Genomic DNA, 13903 nt, shown 5'->3' with positions numbered 1-13903 from the left:
TAGGAAGATCAACAGGTTCAAGTAGAAATCTCACAGGTTTGATGGGAATAGTGAGTAATTCTGCAGCAGCAAAGTATCCTTCAAAGGGACCAAGCAGAAATATTACTGGAAAGAAAAAAACAGCAAAAAGTTGTGGAAGAAGTTAGGCTGTATTTTTTTTTCTTTTTATTTTTGTTGTTGTTGTTGTTTTGTTTTTTAAAGAAAATAGGCTGCCAATAGACTTTTATTTATTATATTAATTACAGTTTATTTACTTTGTATCCCAGATGTAGCTCCCTCTCTCATTCCCTCCCAATCCTACCCTCCCTTCCTCATCTCTTCCCATGCCCCTCTCCAAGTCCACTGAGAGGGGAGGTCCAAACCCCTTCTATCTGACTCTAGGCTATCAGGTCTTATCAGGACTGGCTGCATTGTCTTCCTCTGTGGCCTAGTAAGGCTGCTCCCCCCTGAGGGAGAGGTGACCAAAGAGCCAGCCCATGAGTTTATGTCAGAGACAGTCCCTGTTCCCCTTACTAGGAAACCCACTTGGACACTGAGCTGCCATGGGCTACATCTGTGCAGGAGTTCCATGTACTGTCCTTGGATGGAGTGTCAGTCTCAGAAAAGACCCCTGTGTCCAGATTTTTTGGTTCTGTTGCTCTCCTTGTGGAGCTCCTGTCCCCTCCAGGTCATTCTATCTCCCCCTTCTTTCATAAGATTCCATGCACTCTGCCCAAAGTTTGACCCTGGGTAAGATGATCAATCCTCACTCAGAAAAGCAAATGGATTGGGCATTAGAAGATGGAGAAAAAAGGGAACAGGACAGGAGCCTGCCACAGAGGGCCTCTGAAAGACTCTACCCAGCAGGGTATCAAAGCAGATGCTGAGACCGATAGCCAATAGAAGTTTTAATACAGTTGTAACATATACTGTTAAGCCTTGTGCTTCAGGAGCATAAACTTAGTAACTGTCTGCAAAGGAGCCTTGGGATGGAAAGACCTAGGGGCAGCAGTTAGAGGAATTTTGTGTTTCCTCATGAATTAGGCTTAAGAGTTTAAGCTGAGAAGGCTGAAATAAGGCAGTGAGGACAGAGGAAAGGGATGAGCACAGGGGGCGGGGAAGTGCCCTTGTACTGAAATTGGGTAGTTATGTGTCCATACAAGAAGCAGAGAGAGCACTCTGACATGATAGGAAGGTGTTGGTTTCATTGCTCTAACAGGAGGCAGAAGGAAGGTAATTAGTCCAGCCTTGGGCGTATTCAGTGGTAAAGCTTTTGAGAACAGAAAGGTTTCCTGCTAAGGGAAAGAAAGGCCAAGCCTGGAAGTGTCACACATGTTCATCAGTGGGGTGTGTGTGTGTGTGTGTGTGTGTGTGTACACATATGCATGAGTACAGGTGCCCAAGGGGATCAGAGATACCAGATCACATTGGTACTGGAATTACAGGTGATTGTAACCCTTTCAAACCAACATGGTTACTAAGAACCAAATTCATATCCTCTGCAAGAGCAATCTGAGCAGATAAGCCGTCTCTCCGGCCGGTAGATTTTACTTTAGTATCATAGAGAGTAGCTAATTCAACCCATAGTGCGTGAATACCAGAAAGAAAGCAGAGACTAAAAAGCAAGGATCAGTGTTTGTTGAGCCTGGTCCTTGGGAAGGGGAACTTAGCCAAGTAGCCAGTGATGTGGGAGAAGGAAGGTCTAAAGAGGGACTGTGCTTCAGGGATTGTCAACAATCAGTGACTGACAGTGGGTGTGGAAACATGAAGTCAGTCACGACCTTCAAGCACTTTGTTTGGAAGACTAGTGGAATTAGTTAATTTTCAGAAGGCTTCAATTTGTATAGAAGGTTCTGCATGATAACTAGAGTTGTTCTTGAACAATTGGTGTAGAGAAAGAGAATGGCATTCAAGCAAGTGTGAGTAGTCTTTTAAGAACCTTTCTCACTAACTTATAGAAAACATAAACTGAATTTAAAAATGGTTACTTTTTCTTGGAGTAGCACCTGATGTCGTGTTTGAGTAAATGGTACCCTTTGTAGTTATCATCACCAAGAAAGGGCTGTTGTTAGAATAAGGAAGAAAGGGAAATATGTCAATAATGGAGATTGTTTGTAGGGGTGAAGACTATGTCAGGGGGCTCTAGAATAAACATTGAGGGTAAAATCAAGATCGTTGTTCCTGGAAAAAGGAACACACAGTTCTCTGAATTAGTGACAAAAGTCTTGGGTTTCAGTGACAGAAAGGAGAAAGAAAGCCATTTGTGGAAGCATTTACATGTGGAGGCTTCTCATTAAATCATAGGAAATCCCAGCAGCAGATACCTGTGAGGACAAGAAGAAACAAAGGAGAATTGCTTTTCATCAAAAACTGTACTAAGCAATTTAAATTAGCACCTCTTAATTCTTGTGAAAACTCAGAGATTATGTTTTTGTTTTTCATATGGAAAGAAGTCAAAAGTCAACTTTCTCCGGGGCTAATACCAGCCCCGGACGGTCTAGGATTAGATTAATGGACGGTCTAGGATTCAGCCCAGTGTGTCTGACCCGAGCTCCTGTTCCTTACTGCGAGAGGGTCCACCAGTTTGAGGGATAGAAGATACAGCCTGTATCAGATCAGGATGAGATCTTTGGGGGAGCTACAACTGTCTACCAAGAAGAATCCTCTAGCACAGTGGTTCTCAACCTCCTAACACTGCGACTTTTTAAGACAGTAGCTCATGTTGTGGTGATCCTTTCCCCAACCATAAAATTGTTTTTGTTGCTACTTCACAATCGTAGTTTTGCTACAGTTATAAATCGTAATGTAAATATCTGATACATAGGTGGTCTGACCACAGGTTGAGAACCATTGTTCTAGTGTGAGGAGTTGTGAGGCTGAGAAATTGGGGTGGAACAAAAATGTGGACCCCGCAAGTCTGAGGGAAGTAAGATAAGTGGACAGGAAACATGTGAGGCAGGTTCAGGAGAGAGGAGGCCTCAGGCCAGGAGCAAACAGTGACAAGAGGGAGGCAAAGGAGCTCCTTGACTTCAGCAGGAGAACTGTTGCTTGACTTGATTTTCTGGTGCCGATGACTGAGAGTCAGGTTTCCACCGCTGCCGGGCCTCCTACCTCATGGAGCTTTCAGTAACAGTTCTGGTGTAGTGAAAAAACCATGGTCCTGAGCTAGACACACGCTTAAGCTAATGTTGAACTCCGGTATGTAATAACACATTCTAACTCCAGCAGCTTGCTGAGGGGCTGTATTAGGATCCAGTCATCTCTAAAGGCAAAATAAAAATATAAATCATTTTAATTTCTTCCCACCTAATACAACTCATTGTATTTTAGTAATTTGTCTTCACTAAATAACATTTTAGTCCAATCTTAATTGTTAGTTTTGTACATTGGAACAATAATATAACTGGAATTATTCTGGGCACTGGGGAATAGAAAGGATGAATGAAAGAAATGCTTCTATTCCTGTAGTTTTCCCATTCTAATGGAGAAGGTAGGACATTATTAATATATGTTTGCATATTTAATGGTTGTTAGCATACAGATTAAAAGTGAAGCACAGAGAGGATCAGCAGGTGGGGTGGTAAGCGTTTAGGAAGAGGAAGACTCGGAGAGAGACCACTTGCCTGAGAAAGGAGTTGTGCAAAGTCTGGTGGTAGACAGAAGATGGCAGGCACCCGGGGCCAGTATGCCAGCAGAGTGCACGAGTCCGAAAGCTCTCTGATGGGAGCTCACCTGGCAAGTTCTAGAACAGAGAGTCTGCTGTGCTGCATTGGAAATGGCAGAAAACGAGGCCCACGAGGAAACAGACAGAGCATCCCAGCCCCCGGGTCCTCCTCAGCTGCTTGTAAAGGCCTTTTAAGACTAGGGAGACATTAAAATGTTTTGTTTACTGGTGTTCTTTAAAGTGGAACATTGTAATAATGTATTCACAGAATTATATAATGAGTCCCCTGTGCTATTCATTCAGTTTCAACCATTTTCACTTTTGGAATTTTGAATAGAGGAATGAGGCTTGGCATGACCTGACTTGAACAAAACCCCTCAGAACAGGTCCTGAGGGAGCCAGGCAGGAAGCCTGGAGAAGCCCTGGGATGCAGAGAAGTATTTATTTGGAGCTTCTTTTGAAGGTCTGGCTTGATATTATTTATATTCTAATTTCTTCAAAAGAATTGAGCATATAGTATAGTAAGAAATGGCACCAGAGAACACCATTTTACACTTCATTTTCTATTTAAAAATGTACCTAACTGGCAAAAGGCTGGCCTAAGTGAATATTTCTAGCACCATTCATCTACAAATTAGAAGCTGCATTCCTAGATTCTTTTGCAATCATGGATATTAAGCAACACAAAGGTGAGGATTTGTCACATGTTCAGAGCTTTAGGACTTCCCTGCATGTGAGGTACTGAGGGAAGCCTGACCTTGAGACATTTATGACTTACATGATAAATTTGAAAATTAAAACCAAAAAGAAAAGAGGAAGCGCTGGGAGAAGGTGCGGTGAGATGAAAGTTTCAGCGCAGGGGTGCACATAGATTGAGGGTGTGTGCAGATAGAGGTGTTATTCTCCTGCCCTGGGTGAGATCGTCCTGTCCAGGTGGTGGTTTGCCATTGTAGTCCCAGCCTGACTCTTGAGCCACATTTGCTGTTGATCGCTCTAGTAGGGAGGGTCAGGAATAGTGCGAATCCATGGACCTGCTGGAGAAACAAGTGTGCCACCCATAGTGAGGAACTTGAAGAGGTTTTCATGTATGCCGTGCCCTGAGACTGAATCCCACAGTGTTCTGCACCTTGGCTGTCTCTCGGGTTACATCACTTATTGCTCAGTCTGTCTAAACTTGCCTTCTTATCTGCAAGGCGGGAGTATGAGTGCCAACCCTGCCTATCTCAGGGTCATCAGAAAGCCCAGATGATCTCCACAGATAAGAGGAAAGGAAAGAAAGGCTCCTTGGTGCCAGCCACTGTGCAGAACCCACAGCAGGCTGCCACCCAGGGCAGACATGAAGCACAAGGATCAGAAGTTAGCAGTCTGGGACTGCAGACTGGGATCTGACCCTGTATTAGATCAGCAGCCTCTGTCTTTGTAAGAAGAGAACAGCTTAGTGAGCACTTTCTGTGCAGGCAGCCATAATCTCACTTAGATGTGATCTCTGCTTCCTGGTTGCACACATAAACAATAGAAAACAGTAAACTGACTACCTGTCATCCTTGAGAGGCCATATATTATTAAAATAAAATCCTGTCTCCTCTCTCTTGTTCTTTTACTCTTTCTTTCTTTCTTTCTTTCTTTCTTTCTTTCTTTCTTTCTTTCTTTCTTTCTTTCTTTCTTTCTTTTTCTTTCTTTCTCTCCTTCCCTGTCTTTCTCTTTCTCTCTCCCTCCCTCACTCTCACTTTATAATGTGACTTGCTTAAAGAAGAGTAAATGCCATGGTTTGATGATAGCTGTAGCATTTTTTTTTCTTTAAGTGGAAGAAACTCTCAGGAAGACAAGGGAACTTTTGCTACTTCTTCTCATACCTGGCTCTGAGGCCTTTCTCACAGTACACGTCAGCAGTTGCAGCAAGTAGGCATCTCTGTAACCACCACATACCTGGGCTCAGACAAGGAAAGCAGAGCCACAGAACACTGAAGTGTGTTAAGCAGAGAAGAATAACTGGGCCAAATGGTGACCTGGCACAGTGGAAGCGTGAATAGGTTTGGGGGCGGGGTGTGGAGGTAGCAGGCTAGAGTTCAGGGAACCACCACATTACCAGCAATCAGAAGTAGGCAGTGCACTTCAGCTTGCCCAGTCTTGGGTCTTTCCCCAGTGGAATGGGGTACCTCTGCTGGCTATTGAGGGGATTGCTCTCTCCCTTCCAGAGAAGTAGAATATACACATGAAAGTAGATGCATGCACACTCTGGGAAATTAACATGCAAGAGGAGTCAGACACCGCTAAGCCTTAGTCGCCAGTTACCTATCATTTTCCTACCCTGCATCCTCTATTCATTTTCAGAATAGGGACAGGGGTGGAGCCTTAATAGGCTAACATGGTAAGGAAGATGTCATGGATTTAGATCCTCTCATTAAAGAATGGATACCGTTCTCATTGTCGGTGGGAAAGAGGAGAGACACTGGCTATTGACGGAGCTCCTGAAGGAACTCCTGTGCAGGGTTGATGAGCAAGGCTGGGGGGTCAGGGACGGGCTGAGAGCACTGTGCATGCTCTCCACCAGTCAAGAGTGCCTGCCGATCCGCCTCATCCTCCACCTGCCCCTTTCTCACTGCACTCTGCTCTACCTTCAAATCTCAGTTGCCGTTAGTTACACTGGAAGCTTTCTCTCACTTCCCGACCATGTCGAAACCCTATTGAAATTCCTTTTGATGAGTTCTCCAGTTAGGTTTTACTATTGCTGGAATTATTTGATTAGTACCTATAACACTGTTTGCTTCCCATGAGAGTGAGGGATCAGGTTTGTTCTGAGCAAGGTGCAGAACAAGGCGCTCCCCAACCTTCTACAATGTGGAACATTTAGAAGGGGCTTGAGGAGCGTTCACAGAATAAGCTGGAGAATCTTAGATGGAAGAGAGCTTATATCTGGGATTGTTGAGACCATCAAGGACCAAGCGTTGTATTAACTCACTTAATCTTAAAACAGTCCTGTGGTGCTGTGCCACTGATTTGATTTTAAAGGTGTGAAAGCTGACACACAGAGAGATGTCACTCCCTGACAGCTGGGGAATTGGAGTCTGTCTTTGAGAGCTCTTAACTTGACCATGCCCTTCTGCTTTGTATAGTAGAGAGCAAAGTCAGGTTCACAAGCAGAGCCAGTCCCAGGTTCTGTTAGAACCCTGAGGATGAAAAAAAAAAATCTAAGTAGGAAAGAATGACTTTGTGTATGACGTCTTATATTTATGCTGCTTCTACTTTCTACCAAAGCCAGATTCACATAGAAAGCTTTAGAAACCCTGATTCTGAGAAAGTTCTAAAGTGCTCACTTCTTCTAACCCACTGAAGAAGCAGCGTGTGCTTTTCCACAGTAGGTCAAGGCTACTTGAGGTCAAAGGATATGTTGACCAAGAGGCACATACCTGAGCCCATGTCTCGTACTTCTTACTTCAAAAGCAGCTCTGGCCTGTGACACAGAACTTCTAGAAGAGTCTTACGTTTTATCTGGGAGGACAAGGAAGTCTGATTGTTCCCAAGAATGACAGCTGCCACTAGAATAACATAGTATTTTCTAGAGAAATGAAACACAGCAAAAGAAAGACAGAAAACAAATGTATTTATACAAAACAAAACACAGCAATGTAGAAAAAGACTTTCCCTAGGAAGAGAAGAGGGCCGAGTATTTTTCAGCCCCTCACTTCAAATGGATGTTTTAAACACCTTCTTTGGCAGCTATATTACTCAAGACCCCCTGAGTGGAAGAGTCTATGGCAGTATTGACGAAGCTAGCCCTTGAGGCTTGTTCTCTCCTCTGCTATGAAGACTCTGTCAGCTTTCATGTCTGTCCTCCTCACCACAACTCATTGAGCATCAGTGACCCACTGAATACGAGGTAAGGCAAGCAGGGTCACACAGTGTGCAGCTGTCCCTCCCAGCCAGCTTGTCCCTGAACTCCATGCTCTTACCATTCTGATCGGGTGACCATGCAGGGCGGCACCATGTCTTCTTGAAAGCCTACCAGGGATTTAAGAGTCTATGTCCAGACTCTACTCTCAGAAAGATCTTTCTAATAGACACAGTTGTCCTCTATAGACTTTATTTTTAAGAGACTATTCTTTGGGAATTAATATTTTCGTTGTCTTCATGGAATAAATCTCTAAATTGGTAGCAAATTCCTCTTGGACACTGTGGCATCATGGACAGTGGTTCCCCAAGTAATCATGTCTAGGTTTGCCTGTTCCATACAGCTGTCCCCACACTTCAGGTTTCTTTCTTTCTCTCTCTCTCTCTCAGGCAGTGTCTTGGAAAGTACAGAAAGCCCAGGGACCTCCCTGTTTTCATTCTGTGGTCTGTGTAAAAACCAAAATGATGCCATCCTGACTTGGACTCTCAGATGAATCAGGCAGCACATTAGTCATTGGCAAACCTTTCAGGTCCCTTACCTCAGAGTCTTCCCACTTCCTCATTCTTGCCGCCCTTCAACCGTGAAGTTAGTAGTAAGAAAAACAAGAGAGTGCTCTTTGAACACACCTCCCACCTCTTTCCGCCAGTGCCAGTGACTAACCGCCCTGTCACGGTAGCATCAGAAGGTTCAGATTCCAGAGTGGCTGTCCTTCCTGGACGGATTCTTTCTGCTTAAGTGGAAAGCCTGCCTGACTTCACCAAGCTTGCCTCCTCGCGCCTTCCTCTGCTGCACACTGTTCCTGTGCACACTGTCAGTTAAAAATTGGTGCTCGGGCTGTGTGTCTGCCGGTCCCCAGGACCTTTTACAGGGATTGACTGGGTGACCTGAGGTCAGTCCCGATTGAATTTTACGCTGTAGGATTTCCTCTCACCTGGGAATCACAATTGCTGGTGTTTTAGGTCCCAGAGTTCAGTCTCCTGGTCGCTGTGGCAACACTGCTGTCCTGCTCCTCAGACACAGTGTCCTCCCGGCACAGCCATCTTGTATCTCCCCCTGTTTTTCTTTTAAGAGAGAGAAAAAGGGAGTGGATTCTGATGAGAGGTGAGGTGGTGAGGATATCAGAGAATATAATTGATTGGAAACCGTAATCAGAATACATTGTATGAAAAGATCGTTTTCAGTAAGATATATATATATATATATATATATATATATATATATATATATATATAAAGTAATTTTATGGTAGGTTTTAATTCCTTGGTTACAGTGAAAATAAGGCTCTACATTTAATTATTCATAGAAACAGTTTAACAATTTTGTAATGAAACATTTATTATTATAATATATCACAGTTGTTTATAATATCCCAAATTAGAAATAACCTAAAGTCATTCTAATCAATGGACAAGTGAGGCTATACTAATCATTTGCTTAATAATTTGAAACAAATTCTTACACGTATGCTATTTTAATGAATTCATATGTAGATTAACACTAGAAAGACTGTGACCTGTACATACTTGATATTTTTTACAAACTTATTATTTCATAAAAATGTAATATAGAAAAGTTGGTGCTCCTCTGCTGATCGTTAGGAGATGGGTTTCAGATATGATCATCAGAACTTGTGTCAGCAATTCAGGGGTCATGTAGAATAACAGTCAGCCTTGGAACAAAACCAGAACTTTTTATTCCTTGCCCTACACTTAAATGAGAAGGCATTTGGCCTATTAGGAAAGACTACTTGCTGAATTTACTTCATCTTAATAACGGAGAGAGTTCTGAGTTCTGCACCTAAGAAAGTGGTTCATGCTTTGGAATAGTCAAGGTTAAAGCTGGTGCAAAATCTTCCTTTGTATTAGTTTGCTCTGTAACTATGGGAAGGCAGTCCTGTCCATGGCCCTGCCCCTCAGGAAGCAATATGTCCTGGTCCATTTTGTGTTGCAATAGTTGACAAGTGATTTCCACAGAATAAGGTTTCTTTGGCCCCTGGTTTGAAGGCTGAAGCTTCAGGTTGGGCAGCCACATCTGCTGGGAACTGCAACCCAGGACAAGACAGGAAATGACATAACAAGACAGGCCATCCTGGCTGAAGTATCCCTTCCTCTTTGTATAAGTCACAGCTCTGCAGATGAGCAGCTGCCCCTTAGGGTATATTTGGCTTTACCTCCTAAAGATCTACTTCCATACACCAATACACCATAACTGGATTAAGTTTATAGGCCCAAAGGAACTCATGAATTTTTGGATGGGTTCAGAGATAATCTGTGATAACGATGCATCAGGCAGGGAGACCTTGAGGAGTCTAGGGCAGCTGCCTAGCTGACCAGAGGGAAGACCATTGTTCAGGGCTGTGGTATCTCTCTCCATGCCCTCTGGGGAATAACACCAGCAGTGATCAGCTTCTCAGCTCTGACAGTCAAAGGTTACATTGGGGAAAATCCATATTGAGGAAAAAAAACAAACTATGGCGCCTTGGCTGGGTGGAGTCTGGACCCAGTCAATGGTGACGATACTGTAAGTGAGCTGGCTGAGGGAGCTGTTTGTCTTCAGGAGAAGCTTCAGCAGATGCCGGCTCTTCACCTGTACATCAGAAACATTTACATTGTATTCCAGACATACAATGTTTCCAGCAACAGGCAGGATTTACAGCAGGATCTGATTTAATAGAATCCAGAAGGGGGGAATGATGCCTTTTGAGCTTTCGTATTGGTGTGATTTTCATGTTTTGGCTTTCTGGTAAAAGGATCTATGTTGTGGAAGTCAGATAGTCAACCAGACAAGACTTATTTCCTTTTTACTGCTGTTCTTGTTGTGTTAAAGATGCACAACTAAAATAATTACTTTACATGGAAAACTTAACTTTATGAAAGAAGCACTAAATAGCCAGATGTGAAACCTATGAATTTTCAGTCAGAAAGTTTACTTTTTTATTTAAGACACTTACAGAGGCCAGAACATATACAGTGTAAGTGTCAGAGCCCAGGGCTGGGCAAACTACTGAAGACGACTTGAGTGTACTGGTAGGTGACTGTGGGCCAAGCCCTGGGCTTAAGTTGTTAAAAACAGCCTAAAGAGCCAAGTCCCTGAACAGGATTACCATTCTGGCCTAATCACATGGCAAGGAGTTAGGATACGTCTTGTTTATCTCTCTTCACCAGTCATCTATCCCCTGTCATGCATGGTCTACCTAGTTTTTGTCACCAAAAATTGTGACAAGGTTTCAGAGAAAAGGCAATGTTGGTTAGTAAAGAGGGCTTACTTAAGGACCCCTGTGTCAGTCCAATCTAAGGATGAATACTATGTTGTCAATGGCTTCTTTCCTGGACATATAGTCTCAACATATAAAGCAACCCTCAGAAACATTTTGATTTATTTCCACTCTGTCATGTGTTCATCATATATATTTTTTAAGTTGAGCTATAGTCACATATGTATACATTTACAAAATTTTATATTTATGCTCACTGGTTCCATGTTACAATATGGTCAAATATACTAACTGTTAAAACTGTGCTTCTCATATAGATTTGCAACTATGTGGGACCTGCAAAGGTTATTGTTCAGTTGGTCACAAATGGAAAAAATATCCACCTGCACGCCCACAGCCTGGTGGGCAAACACTGTGAGGACGGGATCTGCACTGTAACAGCAGGACCCAAGGACATGGTGGTTGGGTAAGTGGGGCACATGGTGCTGAGGGAGCTGGGAAGAGCAGAGCATGACACACATGGATGTGAGAGCAATAGGCCTTTTCGCTGTGGACCTGTGCAAGGCCCAAGAGGGTCTCTACACACACACACACACACACACACACACACACACACACACACACACACACACACCACAAAGCCAGGAGAAACTGTGTGCTCTCATTTGATCTCCCAAGGAAAAAGAGGAGACCAGATATCTTCACTGCCTGAGATAATCCTTGCATTTGTAGTTTTAACTTCTCAAGGATGGGTGGCTCAGTTTGGATAATGTTACAATTATAAGCACTTGAACTAAGAGACATTTGTTTTGCTTTCAGTAATATTTTTCTTCTCGTAGAAATATAAAGAAAACTACCACTGTAGCCATACAGAAAAGATTACCTTATAGATGCTTCTTTGAAATAGGGTCTTTACTATAGTCTAAGCTTACCTTGAACTCAGGAATATCCTGCCTTCTCTACCTCCCAAGTGTTCAGGTACTGGGATTAGAGACAAGTGCCTCCACACCCAGCTCTGATTTTTACCTATTTGTGATTCTTCCCTTAATGTTCCTAGTGGGAACATTTGAAACATGAAGCAGATACATATTGTTTCAACTCTGTGCTAATTAAAAAATGTGGGCAGATTAAGTAACCAAGAAATGAGTATTAGTTTGAGCTTTTATTAGATCTGAAAGGTAAATAGAAATTAGTGTATTCATTCAAGGTCAGTCAAATAAAGCAATTTTTAATGAATCAAATTTTATAGAAATAATTTTATTTCAAAAGAATCAAGAAATGTTTATAAGACATAATTATAGGCTGAGGGTAGAAAAGTTTGTTATGCAAGTGTGATGGCCCAAGTTCAAATAACCTGACCTCACATAAAAGCCCTTTACAAAGCATGAGCATTTATACTCCCAGCTCTTGTAGGATAGTGGGAGGCAAAGACAGGAGACTCTGAAATCTCAGGTGCCAGCCTACCTGATGCAGTGAACTAACACCAAACAGACAACCTGAAGATGTCCTCTGATCTCTCTGTGCCCACCACAGCAATACACATGTGCATTCACACACATACACACACACACACACACACACACACACACACACACACACACACGTATGTACACATAAAATAAGGGCATGTATTGTGCTGAGGTTTTATATTTCATTATCTTGAAACACTAAAATAGCAGGCCATGTAGTAACTTAACCCACAGTGAGGTTTTATGTAAGCATTCAGTTGTCTCAAAAACAGATAACTCCTACTTTGGGGGTTCTTAAAGAACAAAGATGAGGGCCAGTCCAGCAGCTCACTGGGTAAGTGCACTTTCCACCAAGTCTGACGACCTCAGTCTAATTTCTGTAACATATGTGGTGGGAGAGAAACAACTTTCACAAATTATCCCGACTTCCACATGCAGCGAAGGTATATGCGTGCAACACACACACATACACAAATAAGTAAAATGTAATAAATTTTCTAAATAAAAATAATAGTTAATTAAAATAATTTTTTAAAAAAAGATGAAAGCTGGGGAAATAGGTCTGTGGATAAAGTATTTGTATTTCAAATTTTAGTTCACATCTCTAGCACCCACATAAAAATTCAGATATAAAAAATAAATAAATAAAATAAAAAGAGGAAAAGGCCAGACATGGTGGTACACACCTTTAGTGCCAGCACTAAGGAGGTAGGTAAGTAGTAAGAGTCTGAGGCCAGCCTGGTCTACAGAGTGAGTTCCAGAACAGCCAGGCTACACAGAGAGATTCGGTCTCACTGCCCCCCACCCCAGGCTAGGTATGGTGACGCACCTGGAACACCAATGCTGGGAGGGTGGGGCTGACAGACAGGCAGACCCTCAGGGCTCACAGTCCAGCTGGTCCCAGTCAGTCAGTAAACACCAGCTCCAGTGACTGACCCTGCCTCAAAAAATGAGGGGGAGAAGCATTTGGGGAAATTTTCCTGCTATCACCCTGTGGCCTCTGTGCTTGCATGCAGATGCATTTTTGTTGTTGTTAATGTTGTTTAATTATGTACACCATTCAGAGTCCTCTAATCTTAGAACAAGTAGTGTCTGCTAAGATTCCAGCTAATGTGTGCTTTTTACAAAAAGACAGGGGTTGCTTAGTCACCTGTGATGAAGCGTGAATGCTGTTCTGGAGTCACGTGTTCTTGGGGGTGCAGCTTTCACATTCCTGGGCATTTCTTTGTCTGACTATGAAGATGTTCAAGTGTGAAAAACCTAGAGAGATGGAGCTATCCTCTAAAATCTGGTGCTTTTTAAAATTATTTTTATTTTTATTAATTACAGTTTATTCACTTCATACCCCCCCTGTACCTTCCTCCCTCCTCCCCTCCCAATCCCACCCTCCCTCTTCCCCACCTGTGTCCCTCTCCCATTCCACAGATAAGAGAGGTCCTTCTCTCCTTCCTTCTGATCCTAGTCTATGAGATCTCATCAGGAGTGGCTACATTGTCTTCCTCTGTGGCCTGGTAAGGCTGCTCCCCCCTCAGGGGGAGGTGATCAAAGAGCAAGCCAATCAGTTCATGTCAGAGACAGTCCCTGTCCCCATTACTATGGAGGCCACTTGGACACTGAGCTGCCATAGACTACCTCCATGTAGGGGTTCCAGACCATCTCTATGAGTTGTCCTTGGCTGGAGAATCAGT

At 43.0% G+C, this 13903-nt stretch overlaps 1 protein-coding gene across 1 annotated transcript in view; it reads left to right on the top strand.

Moving 5' to 3' along the window:
- Nucleotides 1-13903, top strand: part of Nfkb1 (nuclear factor kappa B subunit 1) — a 109285-nt gene that overhangs the window by 55241 nt on the left and 40141 nt on the right. Inside the window, exon 7 of the mRNA XM_055628196.1 lies at nt 11064-11212. Coding sequence (XP_055484171.1) covers nt 11064-11212 — 149 coding nt within the window. The remainder of the gene's footprint in view (nt 1-11063; nt 11213-13903) is intronic.

The sequence above is a fragment of the Psammomys obesus genome, unplaced genomic scaffold (assembly GCF_907164565.1).
Source record: "Psammomys obesus unplaced genomic scaffold, mPsaObe1.curated_primary_1811, whole genome shotgun sequence".
Taxonomy (NCBI): Eukaryota; Metazoa; Chordata; class Mammalia; order Rodentia; family Muridae; genus Psammomys; species Psammomys obesus.
Note: the sequence above shows the minus strand (reverse complement) of the source record. Positions and strands in the feature narration are given on the sequence as shown.